This window comes from Ochotona princeps, chromosome 13 (assembly GCF_030435755.1).
Source record: "Ochotona princeps isolate mOchPri1 chromosome 13, mOchPri1.hap1, whole genome shotgun sequence".
NCBI classification, from domain to species: domain Eukaryota; kingdom Metazoa; phylum Chordata; class Mammalia; order Lagomorpha; family Ochotonidae; genus Ochotona; species Ochotona princeps.
The window spans coordinates 41,576,466-41,596,310 of NC_080844.1; the positions used below are offsets into that span (position 1 = coordinate 41,576,466).

At 38.6% G+C, this 19,845-nt stretch overlaps 1 protein-coding gene across 4 annotated transcripts; it reads left to right on the forward strand.

The window, feature by feature from the left end:
* Window positions 1-2,144: 2,144 nt before the first annotated feature.
* On the forward strand, window positions 2,145-17,483 carry LOC101520157 (cytochrome P450 2C18-like). Of its 4 annotated transcripts, none has more exons than XM_058672029.1 (9): window positions 2,145-2,312; window positions 6,088-6,250; window positions 6,433-6,582; window positions 8,921-9,081; window positions 10,338-10,514; window positions 11,575-11,716; window positions 13,844-14,031; window positions 16,274-16,415; window positions 17,302-17,483. In XM_058672029.1, exons 1-9 carry the CDS (start codon window positions 2,145-2,147, stop codon window positions 17,481-17,483), a joined length of 1,473 nt encoding a protein of 490 aa, XP_058528012.1. The 4 variants fall into 4 exon arrangements, with proteins under 4 accessions (XP_058528012.1, XP_058528013.1, XP_058528015.1 ...); XM_058672030.1 differs by having other exon boundaries at window positions 6,433-6,581; window positions 8,950-9,081; XM_058672032.1 differs by lacking the exon at window positions 10,338-10,514.
* Window positions 17,484-19,845: the final 2,362 nt, after the last annotated feature.

Consider the following 19,845-nt stretch of genomic DNA (forward strand, 5'->3'; position numbering starts at 1 on the left):
TTTAATAAAGAATCTGTTATATGTACCTTTCTAAATGCCTTTCATTTTGAGCTTCCTTCTTAATTCTGCATTCTTGATATTTTAAGTAATGATTAGTTTAGGTTTAGTGAAAATTGATTTTGGATATAAGCAAATCACTTGTTACTATGTAACCGCATATGCTGCCAACTGTGGAGTTCCTGGCTTTAACCAGGTGACCAGGTTTGAATGAGTAATGATTTGCTGAAAATGTTTTGTTTGAAATAAAAGAATAGTAATGTTTTTTAAGATTGCTTTTGTATTCTCTTAACCATGAAGTAAAAATGAAACAACTGGATGTTGTACAAAAGCTTGTGATAATTTCTGTATAAATAGAAAAATAACTTTTTGGAGTTGTCAATGTCTCTCTCTGTCTTCTCGCAGATCCACACATCCTTGACAAGCTCTCAAGTCAGCCAGAGCTGGTCTCATGCAATTTTCAATTTTACACTCTTGAAAAACCAAAACAGGGCCCGGTGGCGTGGCCTAGCGGCTAAAGTCCTTGCCTTTAACGCAGCGGGATCCCATATGGGCGCCGGTTCTAATCCCGGCAGCTCCACTTCCCATCCAGCTCCCTGCTTGTGGCCTGGGAAAGCAGTCGAGGATGGCCCAAAGCCTTCGAACCCTGCACCTGCATGGGAGACCTGGAGGAAGTTCTGGGCTCCTGGCTTCAGATCGGGGCAGCACCGGCCATTGTGATCACTTGGGGAGTGAATCATGGGACAGAAGATCTTCCTCTCTGTCTCCCCTTCTCTCTGTATATCTGCCTTTCCAATAAAAATAAGTAAATCTTTAAAAAAAAGTAAATTACTGCTTTTCCTTAACCTGACGAAAGAGTTCAACATGACATAGGATTATGTAAGGACAATGGTTTTACAATCACACTTTTCTGACCTCCATTTGAGTAAACTAATGCTGTAATTATTAACAAAATGTTGACTGTGAATGAAACTGATGGGTAAAAACAGACTTTTTTTTCTTCCTGGTACATATTAGTTAATATTGGGACTGTGTGGGAGATCTAAATTGGTGCTAGGCTCCTGGTTTTTGCCTGGCCCAATCCTTGATTTGGGGTCTTTTTGAGGTGAGAAAAATAGGGAAAATCTCCCTCTTCCTCCATTTCTCTCTTTCTCATTTGTTAATTTGCTACTTTTAACAACTCCAAAAGCAAGGCATACTTGAAAGGTTATGTTACACATTATAAAAAGATGAATGTCATGTGTTCATTTAAAAGTTTAAAATCGTATGAGTTAGAAAAACATTTATGAGTTAGGATAGCTATTTTATTTACAGGTGACCGTGATATCAGTACTTCATATAGAAATGCTGCAAATATTACCATCTGGAAGGACAAAGTATCAAAATGCTTTCTTTTTTTATTTTATTTGAGTAGTAGAGAGATGTGATAGAAACAGAGGTCTTCATCATCTGGTTCAGTCTCCTAAGTGCCTGCAATCCCCTAGCTGAGCTAGGCCAAGCCAATAGCATCCATTTAAGTCTGGGTCTCCCATGTGGACAGCAGGAACACAAGGATTTGAGAGATCACCTACTGCCTCCCAAGTGCACATTAGGAAGATGCTGGGCCAGAACCGGAAGCAGAATGATTCAAGCCAACCATTCCTAAATGGGATGTGAGGAGTCAAAACCATACATTAACCACTCCACCAAATCCTCACTTCATCACCTCATGTTTAATGTAGACATTGGCCAATTACAAGTCATGAAACACACCAACTTTCAACAAAGGTTTCTATTTATCCACCTAAGAACTCAGAATGTTAAGAATATTTCACATCATCGGTTTTTAATCCTGCTATACACTGAAAGCATCTTTCAATTTTTATTAGTGGTTCCTATGTGCTTTCAAAGCAATAATTGAGGAAACACACAAGGTTAGGTCTACCTGAGGAGCTAGTCTTACAAAAAAGTTATTATCTTTCTCAATGAACAAAGTCCACTCAGAAAAGATTAGAGCTGACCTACCAGATTGATTAATCACTTAGTATGTCAATGGCACACACACACACACACACACACACACACACACACACACTCTGAGCTAGCAGGGAGGATTTTAAAAGCCTCGATCTTCAGCTCCTCACTGTCTCAGGGGAACAGCAGCTCCAATGGACCCAGCTGTGGCCTTGGTGCTCAGTGTCTCCTGCCTGCTTCTCTTTTCACTCTGGAGATGGAGCACCACCAGGCAGAAGCTCCCTCCTGGCCCCACACCTCTTCCAATTATTGGAAACATCCTGCAGATGGATTTGAAGGACATAAGCAAATCCTTGACCAAAGTAAGTACCCGTGATGCTCCTCTGGTGGCTTGCAAAGGGTAAGTAAATATGAATTGACTTTGAAGTTAAAATATATTCTTGGAGGCCAATATGTGAGCTATTTTTGTGTAGGAAGTGACTCCTATGGATTTAGACAGTCCCATTGCTTTTTTGTTTTTCCTCATTGTTATCAGTACTACCCAGAGATAATGTACTTGGAAAAAGGAGAAATGTTTAAGTTATCACGTGGTAGGATCAAAATACTAAAGTGACCAATTTCATGCAATCAATCTATAAACAGCTATACAGGAATGACAAAGGGCACAGGAGAACTTAGGAGTTCACTTAAGAACCTACAACAGCACAGTGGATCACAAAATACTAGTAAATCATTCAAAGTCACAGAAAGAACAGTTTTATTTTTGCCAAAATAATTATGTTTTCACTTCCATTGCTTTGGAAGATGATTGACCAAGATCACCCAGGGAATCTGAAATGATTCAAATCACATATCTGGAAAGGTCAAATGTTAACAGACTGGACAATAAAGTTATGTGATTATTTCAACAGGTACAGAAAAGATATCTGAGATAATTGTTCCTTTTTACATGAAAACCATTCCCAGTAGAATAGGCACAGATATGATGTGTCTCAACATAGTACATAGTTATATGACAAGTTTAACATCATGCTCAGGGCTTTTAGGTCACCTTCCATTAACACTTTGGAATTATGCTACTGATTTTCCAAATCCACATTTGGCTCAGAGTCACTATCTTCGGAGTAGTCCAGATCGTAGTCTTCTTCCTTATTGCACATGAAATCATCCTCACGTCAGACTTCTTGGCCTGGTGGGCAGAGGAGGAATTAATCCAAAAGATGAATCAACACATCTACAATCAATCTATGACAAGTAAGCTAAAAACAACTCTCTTGAAAAAGGACATTCATCAACAAATGGTGTTGGAGAAATTAGATTTGCACATAACAAACAATTGTTTTACATCTTGTACAAAAAAAAATACAAAGTCAACTCACAATGGATCAAAGATCTAAACTTAATGTGTGAATCCATCAAATTCCTAGAGAATATCATAGGTAAAATGCTGCAAGTCATTGGCATAAGCAAAGACTTCCTGGAAATGACCCAAGAATAGGGAAGAGGAGAAAAACAAATATACATACAAAGTTCATACTCAACAATTTAACTCTATAGCAAAAATCAAATCAGCCAATTAAAATGTGCAAATAATTGGAATGCCACTTTTTTTTTAAAGAAGGTATACAAATGGCCAAGAAGAGTAAGAAAACATGCACACCACATCTAGCATCAGGGAAATGAATAACTAAAGAAAAATGACGTATCACCTCATGCCTGCTGTGGTCACTATCACCATAAAGTTAAAAAAGAACTGTTAGCAGGGTTTGGAGGAAAGGGAACTCTTTAAAAATGTGCATGTTGATTTGAAAGACAGAGTTAGAAAGAAAGAGGGAGTGACAAGGACAGATTTTCCACTCACTGGTTACTCTCCAAATGGCCACAATGCCCAGACCTGGGAAGCCAGGGACTCCCACACGGGGTGCAGGTGCTCAAGCACTTGAGCCATTCTTCACTGACGTGCAGCAGTCAGGACATGGACTGACACACATGTCAGAGGCTAGCAGGGGAGATGGCAGCTTAACCTCAATACACCATGGGAAAGGAAATCTTGTAAGCTATTGGTGAACACAGAAATTCCTAGAGCCCTTCTGGAAAAAATAAAAACAGAACAACATGGAATGCAGTATCTCCACTACAAGGTACATACATCTTGGACGTGAAATCTCATAAAAATAACAGCATTTCTTTTTTCGCTGTTAGATTGTTTATATGTTGTTAATATTTTAAAACCAATGAAGGACTCACCAATGGATCAATGCATAAGCAAATATGTATATATACACAATATAATTTTATTTAGCTTTTGCCCAAGGACTTGATCTCAAGCATTCTTGAAACACACAAAAACATAGCTGTGTGACAGGACATACTTGCTAGTTAGCTGGATGTGACAATCATTCTGAAACACGCACATTCATCCCCAAAATCACATTATATGGCTCAAATATATGTGATTTTGTCAATTATGACTCAAAAATTTTTTTCTCAATAAAGTGCAATAGCTAAATACTGAGGACCAGGGTAAATCTGTAAAATTTTAATCATTCAGGCTCCAGTGAATGATAACAGTATCCTCTTGGACTCTTCAAACTGCTACAGCCTGTTCCCTGCAAATACACACAGAGGGAGCTCATGCTTCTATGAGACGTCCCAGGTCTGGCATTGTCTCTGAAGCACTTAGTGTCTTCCTAAGTTGGTTACCCCATATGTTCTCAGAGTGGGGTAATCATTAGAATCACCTGGGTTGATTTTTAAAGATATGTTTATTCCTAGCATTTTTCTTTGGGCTACCAGATCAAAAACTCCCTGGAATCAACTGTGTTAGTAATCCTGAAGCAATCATTTGCACATTGCCTCATGTCTGGGTGACACTAGGAACTTAAACTGCTCAAGCATCAAAGATAATAAATCTGAATCTGGTACACAAATGTAGAAAGGCTACTTTTTTTGCAATTGTCTGACTACCTTCCCACTATGTGTAAACATGAGATACAAACCTGAGCAAAGCGCTGACTACCTTCCCACTATGTGTAAACATGAGATACAAACCTGAGAAAAGCGCTGAGGTGAGGATTAGTTACAATGTTTGCTCAAATAGTCTGTGATTTTTCATGCTGCATTGTAGGTCATACATCAGCAGCTGTATAACCACCATCTCAGTATGCGGGGGGAAAGGTACCCTATCCCACTACTGGGAGAGATTGTGTAATGGTGCAGCCACGATGGGAGTCAGTATGGAGACTACTCACGCAACTGAAAATTTACATACCATATGAGGCAGCAATCTCGCTCCTGAGAATTTATCCCAAAGAGTTGATACATACACACGAGAAAGCAACCTGTGTTCATTGCAGTACAATCAATAATCACAAAAACATGGAAGCAACATAGATGCCCAAAGAAGGAAGACCAGATTTAAAAAAAAACAAAAAAACACTGTGATGTATCTACTCCATGGAATACTACTCAGCTATGAAAAAAAATGAAATTTTAACCATTTAAAACACAATGGTACTAGTTGGAGAACATTATGCTCAGTGAAATAAGCCAATCCTAAAAGGACAAATATCATAAGTATCATATGCTTGCTCTTATATAAGACAACATCCATACAAAATACAAAACAAAAAATAAAGGTAAACAAACACAGACTTGTGATCTCACAAACGAAGGATGTAATGTAGACCAGAGAACCAGGGATCAAATAAAATTGACAGAAGGCTCCTATAATAAGACTTATAAATATACCACAACAAAATATTAAATTTTCTAACATTGCCTATACCAACAGTGTCATGACACATGTAATGAACAGCAAGTTGGAGTCAAGAATACACGTGTTCGACTGTTTTTCTGCAAAACACAAGGGACAATGGCTGAGAGGGAGAAGAGGACGGTGGGGAAGAGGGAGGAAGCCTTATACCTTCAAAACTGTAAAACGGAAAATAAGAATAAAACAAAAAAGACAAGCATACTGATACAATGTAATCATAATCACATGTATGAATACAATTCAGAAATATTTGAAACTTTACCTGAAAAAAATTAAATATTTAGGATTTTAGAATCTGAGTGATGAACTCTCTGTAGACCAAATAATGTCTTCTTTGGGTAAAATTTCTGTTTTCTTCACAGTTCTCCAAAGCCTACGGCCCCGTGTTCACACTGTATTTTGGCACAAAGCCCACCGTGATATTACATGGATATGAAGCAGTGAAGGAGGCCCTGGTTGATCTTGGAGACGAGTTTTCTGGGAGAGGCAGTTTCCCAGTGCCTGAAAGAACCAACAAAACGCTTGGTGAGTGTATGCACCTGTAAGTGTGTACCTGGTCGATCAGCGGTTGGTAATGAAGAGGGGAGGATGGAAAGCAGAGACCTGAGGAGCTCTGTGAGAGAGCCTATGCCATGCATGTGACTGCTCCCTGTCATCTGCCTCCTCCTAGCCTGGTATTCTCTTACTCACTGTTCTTCCACTGGCAGGAATCGTATTGAGTAATGGGAAGACATGGAAGGATATCCGACGCTTCTCTCTCATGACCTTGCGCAATTTCGGGATGGGGAAGAGGAGCATAGAGGACCGAGTTCAAGAGGAGGCCCGCTGCCTTGTGGAGGAGCTGAGGAAAACCAATGGTGGGTGACCCTTTATTTTGCCATGTTGACCTCCCACATTGCCCTATGATACCTTCAGACACTTTCAGGGTTGTCCAGGTCTTTCTTTCTAAGACTTGGCTTTCAGTTCGAGGTGGAGGAAAGAGAGTTTCAAGAACATCAGTGGAGTGTCCATGTAGGCATGTTGTTTGAAGAGAGGCATAACTGTGCATATGCTGTGGGTATAAAAGGTCATTATGGCCTATTCTGTACAGCTCTATTTCTGTTTTCAAAACACAATTATCATATAGTAGATGATTTTTGAGTTAATGTTCTTAAAGAGTTAAAAAGAAACATTTATTTGGTGACATTCTGGTTACCAAATTATGTGAAAGCATTTAGCTGTGGAAATTTTGCCAGAGTTCACAATAGAAACAGCCCCTCTATACATTCTTGTACAGTTGAACCAAGCAACATGCACTTTCACTTACCATGTCTAACCTCAGACCTGCCTGGGGGTTTTCATCAAGGGCCGGGGACTCCACTTTCCACCAGTAACAATGCTAACATATGGTTTTATTACATCACAAATTCTCATTCAATATCAGTTTCCTGCAAATATACCACACACTAAAGTTATCAATAGAACTATTATAATAGCTCACTATTTAATAATCAGTTCAGTTATAGAGGCTCTGTGGGCTACAGCAAAAATCTCTAGTTACACAAATATTGAGTTGTAAAATGTATATTACCTTTCTTTTTTTTTTTAAAGTTGCTCTTTATTTTTATTACAAAGTCAGATATACTGAGAGGAGGAGAGACAGAAAAGAAGTGGAGCTGCTGGGATTAGAACCAGCGGCCATATGGGATCAAGGCGAGGACCTTAGCCACTAGGCCACACTGCCAAGCCCTGTATATTACCTTTCAATTTATTTTGATGTGATTTATTAATCTCTATCCTGATAATTGGCTCTGTTCTCAGTTGCCTTTACCTGTTTTTATTCTATTGGCTTTGTTAGAATTTTCAGGTAGTTTACCTCTGTCGGCTTTATTAGCTCGTGGAAGGTATGTCCCATGATTCTGGAGTTTAAGCTTAGATCCTAATTGCACTGTTTGCAAGCACCATTTCTGAATGGATGAAAGACTGAAATCAATATCTATTTGTGAATGGTGCACACAAATAATCCCCTAGTTTCACAAATTACCCTTCAACTCTTTAACTAAAGCAGATCTTTTTTTTTTTTTTTATCTTGGAACTCTGTAATGCTTAATGCACACTATCCTGAAAGAAAGGTACTCGGCAGGCTTGCTGTTACTCATTGCTCTTTTATTTTTTTGTTTGTTTCTTTGAAGACTTAACTGTTTGTTAGAAATACAGAGTGGGGACAGGCATTGTAGTGCGTAATATTATTCTACAAGTTGTGACACCCACATTGTGTATCAGAGTGTCACCTCAAGTTCAGCTGCTCCTCTTCGGTCAGATTCTCACTGCATCTGGGAGACAGTGGATGATGGTGCCAGCATTGAAAGCATGGATTTTACCCACTGCATCACAACTTCACTTCATAAAAATTACTTTCTTAAATGTTTTGAATTTCTGCCCGAAATGTAAAACATCTTTACTTAAAATGTAATTTTTTTAAAATGTTTTAGTTATTGAACATTGTGATTAGTAGTGCATTAAACCTGTGATAATACAGTAAATTCAAATTATACTATTACAAATGTTAGAAGAAAATGAAAGGAAATGATAGTAGAGGAGAGGAGAGGGGAAAGGAGAGGAGAGGGGAAAGGAGAGGAGGGGAAGGAAGAAAGGGACAGAGAGGGAAGAGGAGAGGAGAGAGGAGGGCAAGGGAGGGGAGCGGAAGGAGGGAAGGGAAGGGAAGGGAAGGGGAGGGGAGGGGAGGGGAGGGGAGGGGAGGGAAGGGGAGGGGAGGGGGGGGAGGGGAGGGGAGGAGAGGAGAGGAGAGGAGAGGAGAGGAGAGAGAATAAGAGGAGATTGAGGGAGGTAGGGAAGGAAGTGTGGTTATCTTCCCAGAATTATGTCTATATAGTGCATGAAATCTGTTCTCTTTACATTAATAGAAAATTTTTAAATAAAATTTAAATTTTGCCAAGTATTTACCACAGATAATATGTTAGTATGGAATATCAGGTAACCGATATTAGACAAAATGTAATAGCCAAATTAAGTTGTCAAATGTAGTATTCAAACAAAGTGAAAAGACATGCAAATTTTATGAATGGTGGTTTTGCTAAGCTTAAGTAAATTTTTAGGTAAATAATAACACTTGTAAAATTATCATTTTCTGCTGTCTCAAAGATGAAGGTTTTACTATGTACGGTCTAATGTCATTTTTAAACTCTGTTTTTTCAGCCTCTCCCTGTGATCCTGCCTTTATCCTGGGCTGTGCTCCCTGCAATGTGATCTGCTCCGTTATTTTTCAGAAACGTTTTGAATATTCAGATCAAAAATTCATTTATTTTTTGAAAATTTTGCAAGAGGCCATCAGTATTCTGAGCTCCCCATGGGTCCAGGTGAGACCAAGATCCTTTCTTCATAAGAAAATAACAATTCTACTTACTGATCATGCTAAAGACCACACTATGAAATGAGAGCACAGTCCCACATAGAACTCAATGTCATCAGTGGAATGTGGGAAACAGAGCTGAGCCCTTGATTTTGCACACCATGAAATCAGTGGTCAGATAACAAGCTGATGTTCATGCCCACTGACTCCTTGACCAGAGGGGGGTTCCACCAAGCTCCAGGGCCAACTTTCAAGGAGTCATTGGCTGACTAGACAAATGCAGGGGTGTAGAACCCAAGGACATGCAGAATTTAGAGGAGGATGGCATCCATCACCAGGATTGTACCACAATAACTTTTAGAAGCTTCTTTATCAGATTTGATAGACACCGTGAGTTAAGAAACTAAGGGGGGAGTACCTGGCGCAACAGCCTAGTGGCTAAAATCCTCACTTTGCACTAACTGGCATCCCATATGGGCACTCATTCGTGACCCGCCAGCCCCACTTCCCCTCCAGCTTCCTGTCTGTGGTCTAGGAAAGCAGTCAAGGACTGCCCAGGGTCTGGGATCCTGTAAACACAGGGGAGACCCAGAACAAGATCCAGGCACTTGCCATCCAATCGGCTCAGCTCCCGCTGTTGTTACAACTTGGTGAGTGAATCATCAGACAGAGGTCTTCCTCTCTGTCTCTCCTCCTCTCTGTATTTCCGACTTTCCAGTAATTTCTTTTAAAAAAGAAAAAAAGGTATTAAGGAGGGAAAATATTCAGTCACATAGGCTAACAGAAAATTCTGAACCGATTTGGAAGTTTGATACCTCAGTCTGTATGCTAACAGGCAAGGTCATGTGGTTCAGAAACAAGAGCCAAAAAGAAATGTGGTTGCTTTTATTTTCTGAGCTTGTATAATGTCTTCTTTCAAAAAAAAAATACTTGTCAGATGTTACAAACGTGACAGGAATTCTTATTTCCTGTCAGTGTATCAGTAAAAGCACTCCAATTAATATGTTTCATGCAATTTCCAAACTCTCCTTATTCTAAAGTAACTTTGTACATCCGAGGCAGCAAGAAAGAACAGACAAGTATGTGCATGTTTTGGCTTCAGACTTATTATAAATGTACAGTAAAAAAAATCCATTTCAAGATGGACACTGTATTATTTTATATTTGAGGCTAAAGTTTTCAACCTGAACTTGAAATGAAGTCTATGTGCTTTATTAAATGTTTTTACTTGATAAAGTATTTTTTCTTATTGTTGATTTTTAGATCTGCAATAATTTTCCAGCTCTCATTGACTTTTTTCCGGGGAGCCATAATAAATTTATTCAAAATGCTACTAATATCCAGAATTTCATTTTGGAAAAAATAAAAGAACACCAACAATCCCTAGATGTGAATAATCCTCGGGACTTTATTGATTGTTTCCTGATCAAAATGGAACAGGTAAAATATGAACAGCAGCTCAAATAGTTGATTGCTTTATGCATGTATGATGTATTTGATGATCTGCTTGGCATGGGTGCAAGAAAAACAAGAATTCCTTTAAAAAAACACTTGAGTACTTTTTGAGTACTTTTTGTGTGTATGGATCTGTACCAGACCCTTATTTCTTACCACAAACAAAAGTCACCTCAAAATTGATCAAAGATCTCAATGTTGAACCTGAGAATATGAAGTTACTGGAAGAAAATGGAGGAAAACACTCCAAGACATTGGTGTAGTGGATGACCTGACTTCTTGGATACAACTTGCAAAGCACAGGCAACAAAAGTTAAACAGGACAAATGGAATTAATCCAACTACTTGGGATGTGTATCTAATTGAGACTTACGTTAAGTCCTTGTTGCTGGCATTTCTGTCGCAGTGCATGGGAAAGCCTGATCCAAGTAATTCTTTTCCAGAATTAAACCACACTCTCTTGATAGAAGATTATTACATCCCTTTATAACAATTACTTATCTTTATGTATCGCTTCTAATTAGGACTCCAACTAACCCACAAAAAATCCAGTCACAAATGGCTTAAAATGATGAGCTTATTTATCTTGCAAAAAGGAAGTCTTGTGGAGGCTAGTGTGGTCTTAGTACACTAATTCTGCCCCATCACAGGTTCATTTACCTCCATTTACTATCATCACATTTTGCATGCCAACTTTCATCTTAAACCCTACTCTCAGGTGCTGTCTGCCTTGTCTACACCTTCACATCTGCGTGTTTGAAGAAAAGAAAGAAGTGATACTAACAGGCCTTTGCTTGTAAATAGTGATCATGAACTATAATCCATTGAACAGGCAGCTGCAAAGAGAATGGTGATGAGGATGTTTAGGCAAGCAAGAACAGGTCACCTGCACTGCAGTCCGTGATGTCACACAGATGTCTTCCCTACCATTTCTTCTCCAATTTTAATGATGGCTTCACTTTATACAAACTGAATTGCTTTATGCGTACTGGAACCTATATGTTAGAAATTAATTCATCAAATAAATTCATCAATTCATTCCTAGGAAAAACATAATCCACAGTCTGAATTTACTTTGGAAAGCCTGAAAATCACTGCTGCTGATCTGTTTTCTGCTGGGACAGAGACCACCAGCACCACCCTGAGATACGGGCTCCTGCTCCTGATGAAGCACCCGGAGGTCGCAGGTATGAGCACAGAGAGCAAGTAGGTGGAACCTCAGAGTATGAGTTTATCAGCACACTGCTAGCATTCTCCATCTCATTTCTATTTGGAAATTTTCAGTATTAAAAAGCATGTGCTGCCAACTCTTTTTGCCCGTATTTAATGAAGCCATAAAATCAGGTAACAATTCATAACATGAACCAGTCGCAGTAAGAGAAGGACAGTGTCAGCAGTCCCAGAGTTTGATGGGAGTTTAATGGAAGGAGCTGAAGCAGCACACCCAGAAAACAACCAGTGCAGACTCTAGTAAGAAAATGAAGCAGGTATGAAGAAGACCAATACAGAAAACCAAGTGATAGCTGTGGCTTTACATCTGAAAATTTGTACCAAGCAATTTTTAACTTAGAACTCACCAATGGGAAAGAATGTAAATTTGTATGAGTAAGTTTGTAATGAGTAAATTGATAGAAAACATTAAAGTAAGTCAAATGTGTGTCAGAAATTTAACATGCTACGGCTATATTTTTTTACCAGTGAACAGTATTCATGTGTTTATAATTGTTTAGCAACATATATTCATGTAATATTTAGGGAGAATACAAAGGAATCTATCTGCTTCTGTGTATTTGTTCTGTAGTGAAGATGTAAATTTTTTTCTCTCATGGCTAAACACCATGAGATTCCATCTACAGCTCGGTGGATCAAGGGATATAAACAGAATTGGAATCAGTGTGTAGAAATATCTATCAGAAAGCACAGCTAGAGTGATTCAGAGAAGTTGTACTTGGGCAGAAGACTGAAGAGCACACACAGGAACAAAAGCATGTGTATCTGTAGAGGCAGTCCTGGTCACATGGCCACTTCTTGGTTCCACTGTGTAGTGGGGATGATATTCACTCATTAATGCAAAACTATGTTCAAGTTTGAATTTTGATCTTTCAGCATCAAAAAACATACACTGTGATAATTTCTTGGGAAACTGGATTGTGGCAGAAAGTTGAGGTTTACAGTCTGTTCTACGTGGATGAGAAGAAAATAACTGACTCCATACAGTCCGTCAGCTTCAATAAATTCTATTATGAAATGCATTTGCATTAAGTGAATTTGATCAGCTTTGGACTTTACAATTGTTCAAACGTGTTTAAGAAAACCTAGGCTAAGCTATGGTGTTTGAGATAATTAGAAGTATTCAGTCCTTTTTCACACTAATGACATTTTGAACTTAGAGTAGCTTTGTCAAGGCATAACTCCATGGTAAGATGAGGAGCTTCTATAAGGGATATACTGGTAAATCTTAACTTGAAAATATCCTATATCATTTTCATAAGTAATGATATACATTCTTGACTTTTTCTGCAATTGCAGTAGTCTCTGGAATTAAGTATGTGACAAATACTACGTTCATATTTTGAATGCACCATCATGTCTGTTATACTAGTTAGCTACCATAAATGCTAATACATTGATATGTACAAATATACCATCATGCCTAGCTTGTGTGAGAGTCACATATCTCTATTTTATATATTTTAGTGTATTTGGAACAGTAATTCACATGTGAATGCTTTTTGGATAACCCCATGCTTATTGCAGCCCTAGAATATTCTTTCCACTATGCCAGTTTTGTCTTTCCTATTTGTTCTTTCTTACGTTTTTTTTTTTATTATTTAACTTCATTAATTACATTGTATTATGTGACACAGTTACATAGATACTTGGGTTCTCCCCACCCCTCCCCAAACCCTCCCACCATGGTGGATTCCTCCACCTTGTTGCATAACCACAGCTCAAGTTCAGTTGAGATTTCCCCATTGCAAGCATACACCAAACATAGAGTCCAGCATCTTATTGTCCAGTCAAGTTCAACGGCTTCTTAGGTATACCCTCTCTGGTCTGAAGACAGAGCTAGCAGAGTATTATCCCAGTCAATTGAAAGCTCCATCATACCATCAGCAAAAATTTACATCATTATGGAATTAATTGACATAGTAATGAGTAACCAACATGTTAAAAGTAAATGCGAGTTCCCAGCCACCTTCTGTGACCACCTCACCTATACTTCAATTTAGTTTATACACAACATATGACATTCAAAACATAACATGTTATACATAACATCATATCATCTTAAATTTCTTATGTTTTATCAGCTAAGGTTCAAGGAGAGATTGAGCGTGTGATTGGCCCGCACCGGAGCCCCTGCATGCAGGACAGGAGCAGCATGCCCTACACGGACGCTGTCATACACGAGATCCAGAGATTCATTGACCTCCTCCCCACTAACCTGCCCCATGCAGTGACACAAGACATTAAATTCAGAAACTACCTTATCCCCAAGGTAAAATGATTTCTCTCACACTGCACCTCCACACTCTCAAAGTTCCTAAACTCGCATGATCAGTTCATTATATGCCACTAACATGAGGGAAGAACAAATCTCATAAATGTGGCAGCTTGATGGCCTCCAATTTGTAGCACAAAAGTAGTCAAAATAAAAATGTAATTATATTTTCATATACCCAAGAGGAAATGAAATAAATTAGGATTACCACGCAAGAAAAGAAAAGGAAATCAATTAACATTACCTGGAAATGCAAGTATTCCAAGTTTCTTCTCCTTTTTGTTTGGCTATTAGCTCTGTACATTTCCACATACATCTTAGTGTCGGATGTTGAACTTCCAGACTCTCTCCTTATTTTATAGCTAAACTTAGAAATAGCAGAGATCCTAACATGTTCAATATTGCAGTACATGAACATTGTATATCTTTCCAAATTACAAGGACTTCTTCATTGCGATTGTATACACATATTTTACAATGTTTTTTTCCGCTAATTAATATTTGTTGTTGTACTACCAAAGATAAAACTTTTAAATGTTTTTTCTACGTATTGGTTTTTAGTAGACAGAATGTAATTACATTTTATTTTGATTACTTGTTCTTACCAATTTGCTAAACTCATCAATTAGTGTTAAAAATTGTGTGTATAGGTACCTGAAATTTCTTAAGTACTTTATCTTGGTAGCCAGGTTGATATCTCTTTTATTCCTTATTTTCTATCTCAAGGCCTTAATTTCCCCTTATGACATTTTCCCAGCAAGGATCTGAAGAGAGTGTTGAGCAGAAGCTGTGGGAGTAGACATCTTCTTTGTTTCATGGTCTCTCTGAGAGTGTTTAATACCAGGCTATGAAGTGTAACTGCTCCTCCTCATTTTGATATATGAGAAATGTTTCCTTTCTTCCATCTTTGAATGATGTCTTGTGATCAATGTATGCACAGTTTCATCACATGGAGTCCCTTGAAATACACATATATTTGGCATCCCTTTGCCCACTAAATATGCAGATCATAAATATATCCACAGCTTTCTTTGCCTCTCACTATATAAAGGATATTTGTGTCTATATTTATGAGAGGTCACTCTCCAGTATTTCTTCATTAAAATTTTAATGTCAAGTTTCTGATATCAGGGTAGCATTGATCTCATAGAATGAGGTGAGACCCTGTCATTATTTGGTCTATTTTTTATTATATTCCTATCTTTCCACTCTAGTTTAGGGTATATTTGGTATAGCTCTATGTTGTCTTTGAATGAATACAAGAAAATGTAAGAAAATAAAATGTGATTTTTGGTGATTTATATGTTCTTCCAAAAGAAAGTTCCTGCCTCTGCTAGTTTGTGACAATCATATAAATGTCCTACTGTGATTCAGAATTGTATATGAGCACGTTGGCAAAGTGGACTGTAACCATCAACTAACCTGTTTGACTCTCTCCCAGTTGTGCAGTCTTGAAATCATTTTTCCCTTAGAATCTTTCCAATTAACTTCTATAACAAATATTACACTCATTAAGATTTTTATTTTCCCCTGAAGTTAATGCACATTGCTAATAAAATAAAAACTTACATATTTAGAACTTGTATATTTAAATCTTGCATGGTCATGTTAAAACACCCCATTACAAGTTTAGGGAGCTTATTACTACAGTCATTTTCTGGAGAAGACAGTACTGAAAACTTTACAAAAAGGTTATGTACCTTAAATCAATGATAAAATGAAAAGGACTGGGACAAAGGACACCAGTTGGCTAAAAATTATCTTTTTTAAAAAAGATAAACTGTATGCTATCATCCAGGAAGAGAAAATTTCTAATCACTCAACCTCTAGTATAAAAATACCTACAAACAGAAACTCCACATATTTCAGAACATAACAGGGTCACAGTGAAAACAAGATGTGTGAAAATGGAGGAACTCAGAGAAACAATGGATGGAGATAGGCGCCAGTGCCTACATGATGACAAGAAAGGCTCAGAAGGTTTGGCACAAAGTAGTAAGATGTTGAGAATTTCACATGCATGATTTGGTCATCTCAGCAGGATTATTGGCATTTATTAGCATTGACCTTACAAAAATCTGCCTTTAATTATTTGGAATGACTAATGAGAGTGTCGCTTTTCCTTTGGATTAGCAATTTCTCAACCAAAAATGAAATAAAGGAAAACCAAGTAACCTTCAACATCTCTTCCAGCTCCTTGATGTCAGTATGCCTCTTTACCTGTGCCTGTGCATTCCAGGGCACGACCATAATAACATCGCTGACATCAGTGCTACATGATAACAAAGAGTTCCCCAACCCAGAGAGGTTTGACCCTGGACACTTCCTGGACAAGAATGGCAACTTTAAGAAGAGTGACTACTTCATGCCTTTCTCAACAGGTAAGAGAAACTCCATCTTTCAGAGGTCAAGATTCACTTCATGGAAGCTTTTGATCTTGATCATGCCTGGTCAAGGCCCTGGGAACCTGCTGTCTGTGAATGATCACAAACAGCTCAGTGCTCTGGCACCTGCCCTGCTCATGATATATGCCCTTTGGAGGCTGACCTCTGCTCTTTCCAAAGTAAGGGAGGTAGAGGAAGAGTTCAGTTCTGCCAATGTATCGCTCTATCACCAGAGCTACTCCTTCACCGCCTAGAAACAGAAAAATGATTCAAGAATCTATGTCTAACTGCTGACTAAAACCAGAAAAAGTGAGAATCTACAGTCTGGGGGGATCATGGAGGGTAATGGGACAAGTAAGCACAGAACGACAGAACTGCGTGATCACAGCTACACACACACTCTGCAACACTAAATAATTGCTAGGGCTTCCTAGTGAGACGCAGCACTGTAAGAGAATGATTGAAACTGCTTGATGTGTTGGAGACTGATGAGGAGAGGTTATGGCTAGACATAAGGTTAAAGGTATGGAATGAATGGAGGCAAAAATCATGCAATGAAATACCTAACAAGCAACAGGATATAGGGAACATAAACCATCAGGATGTGCTTCCAGAAAAAGGTTGAAGGAAGATCCACAGACAGTAGACATTCTATAACTTTGAGTTAACTGATGAGTAACTGATAATAAAAATAAAAGTGTACATAATACATTTCATCCATTCATTCATCTGTGAAGTCTACCATCCTTCCAACTGTGTTTCATATTTACTTGAAAATCATTCATTCATTCAATAATCCATCACATGATAATGGTACATTCTTTCTGTGCCAAAAGGAATATCATAGTCAAGGAGTATCTTTCCTCTGTGTTGTTGCTTTCAGGAAAACGAATTTGTGTGGGAGAGGGCCTGGCCCGCATGGAGCTGTTTTTGTTTCTCACCACCATCTTACAGAACTTCAAGCTGAAACCTCTGGTTGACCCAAAGGACATCAATATCACCCCAGTAGTCAATGGATTTGTTTCTGTGCCACCAGAATACCAGCTCTGCTTCATTCCCATCTGAAGAAGGGATGTTGGTCTGACTACATCTAAGCTGTTGTCAGCCACTCCTCCTGCTGGGCATCTTTCAGCTCCTTCTCTCTCTGTTAGGGATCCTTCTATAACTCCCTACCTCACATCTTCTCATCTCTTCAACATGCATTAACCATCCAACTTCTTGAAGGAAAATCTCCAGAGTTTCTCAAGCATAAACATATTCTTCGTATTCTTCATACTCCTCACATATTTGTCCACACAATACTTTATTACTCACATGAGCTATTACCATGATATCAACATGAATAATCTTATAATCTAGACTTCTTGTGGTCCTTAACAGTCATTTCTGCAGTGTCCCTTTATCATGTGAAATAATGAATTAAAGATTTAGATTCCAAAGATTAAATTGTGGCCATTTTTGCTCATTATGCAGCTTATCTCACTTTTATTGTGTCCATGTGCAGACAATCAAAACAGTGCTATTTAAAGTGGTTTGGTGAACATCATATACTTTCTAGGTGTCAGAATCTGGTTGAACCAACTTAGCACAGCAGGAAAGCAGAGAAGAGGGGGCTGACCATTGTGCTCTCAACTCTTCATGGAGCCATGATTTGCTACACAGTGTGACATGGAAGTGTTGCAATACATGTTTTATGTGTTTTTAATACATGACACTGGCATGTAGGAGTATGAAACTGTGATTCTGGTTGTCACCCTTGCTCTATGAAGGCTACAATTGGTGGAAAGCACTTGGCCTCCCTAAGACCACCCAGTAGGAATTGGGTACTTGTAGTATTCCGTTGGCAACAGGCAGCAGCACACAGCAGAGCAGAGCACTGCAGCAAGTCCTAAATTCTTTGCTGATGATGTTATCCCGTGGCTATGCCAACATGCAAAAGAGAGTGATAGAACATTTTGCTGTGTACTTGATAGTTCTGACCATGCACCCTGCTGCCTTCACCAATTGTGATTTCAAATAACCTGCTTACTAATTTGCAATTCCTTTGCTTCAGGTTGCCACAAAGCAGAATAACTACTGTAGGAGAGCACTGACCCAGTAAAGGTTGATTTTGGTTGTCAGATGAGAGACAATGAGCCGATGACTTCAAGATGTATAAAACAGAAGGAATATATGGTTTAGAATTCTAGAGAGTTTAGGAGCTGACAAGTATGCATATGGAGCCTGGAAACTAAAGGAAACTAAAGGAATTAATATGAAGCTTCCTGTTTGTTGCCTGGAAAAGCAATAGAGGATGGCCCAAGGCCTTGGTACCCTGCACTCATGTGGGAGATCCAGAAGAAGCTCCCAGTCGCAGGAAGTCAATAGGCTGCTTTCTTTCAAGATTGCTGCATGTGCATGTAACCCAAGGAAAGCTTAGTTAGAACCTGTATAGAAACTAGCTCTCTGACCTTTTTCCTACTTGTAAGCTGAGTTAAATCCGTAAGTTCAGCCTCTTCAGACAAAGTATTACTTGACAATGCCTGAACTTCTGTCTCCTGGGTAAGATCCACAATGGAATAGCATGCCTCTCTGACTTCCTGCTTCACATAACTGCTGTCATCAGTGAATCATTCAACATCAGGATTCTCTAGAGGTTTATCCTGTAGGATCACTCTACTAGAATATACCTGTTCTATAGTTTCTACACAGGAATGAATGAACTCTTCAGTATTCTCAAGTAGCAAGAGGGTCATTGGGTTAAACACTTGGCACACCTTAAGAATAATTTCAGATGAGTCTTTCCTGATATTTTGTGAAATATCCTTCTGTCAGCCAGCACTGATGTCCCTTAATTTCTAGAACTCCTTGCACATTAAGTGGCTGACCTAAAGGGAGCTTTGTAGCCTTCTCCACCAGGAACATTGGTAGCAGCAACTGACCTCCCCATGCAGGCCACCATGAAACCACTGAACCTAGCTGTTTAGAAAAATAGTCCACTGGTCTTAGACGTGTACCCAACTTCTGAGACAATACTCCTAGAATTCTTATTTGGAAACGTATCAACACATTGTTAAAACTGACTTAGACTTGGAGAAAACTAAGTTTATGGAAGTACCAAAGGATAACAAATCTCTTCAAAGCAAAAGAACTAAATATTCAGGAATAACCAAATAAATCTGATAAGAATATTTTCTACCTAACACGCTATGACAAACTAAATCTTTGAGAACAAGGTTTACCATTAATTCTAATAATGCAAATCTGAAGACACAGGTCCTGCAATGGGAAGTTGGTACGCAGTGACTCTTGTTAATTTAATAAATTCACACTCTTATTCATGTGGGCCAGTCTTACTGGCGTTAGGTGGTACCTCATTGATGTTTTAATTTGGATTTCCCTTATTGCCAGGGAACTTGAGCATTTTTTCATATGTTTATTTGCCATT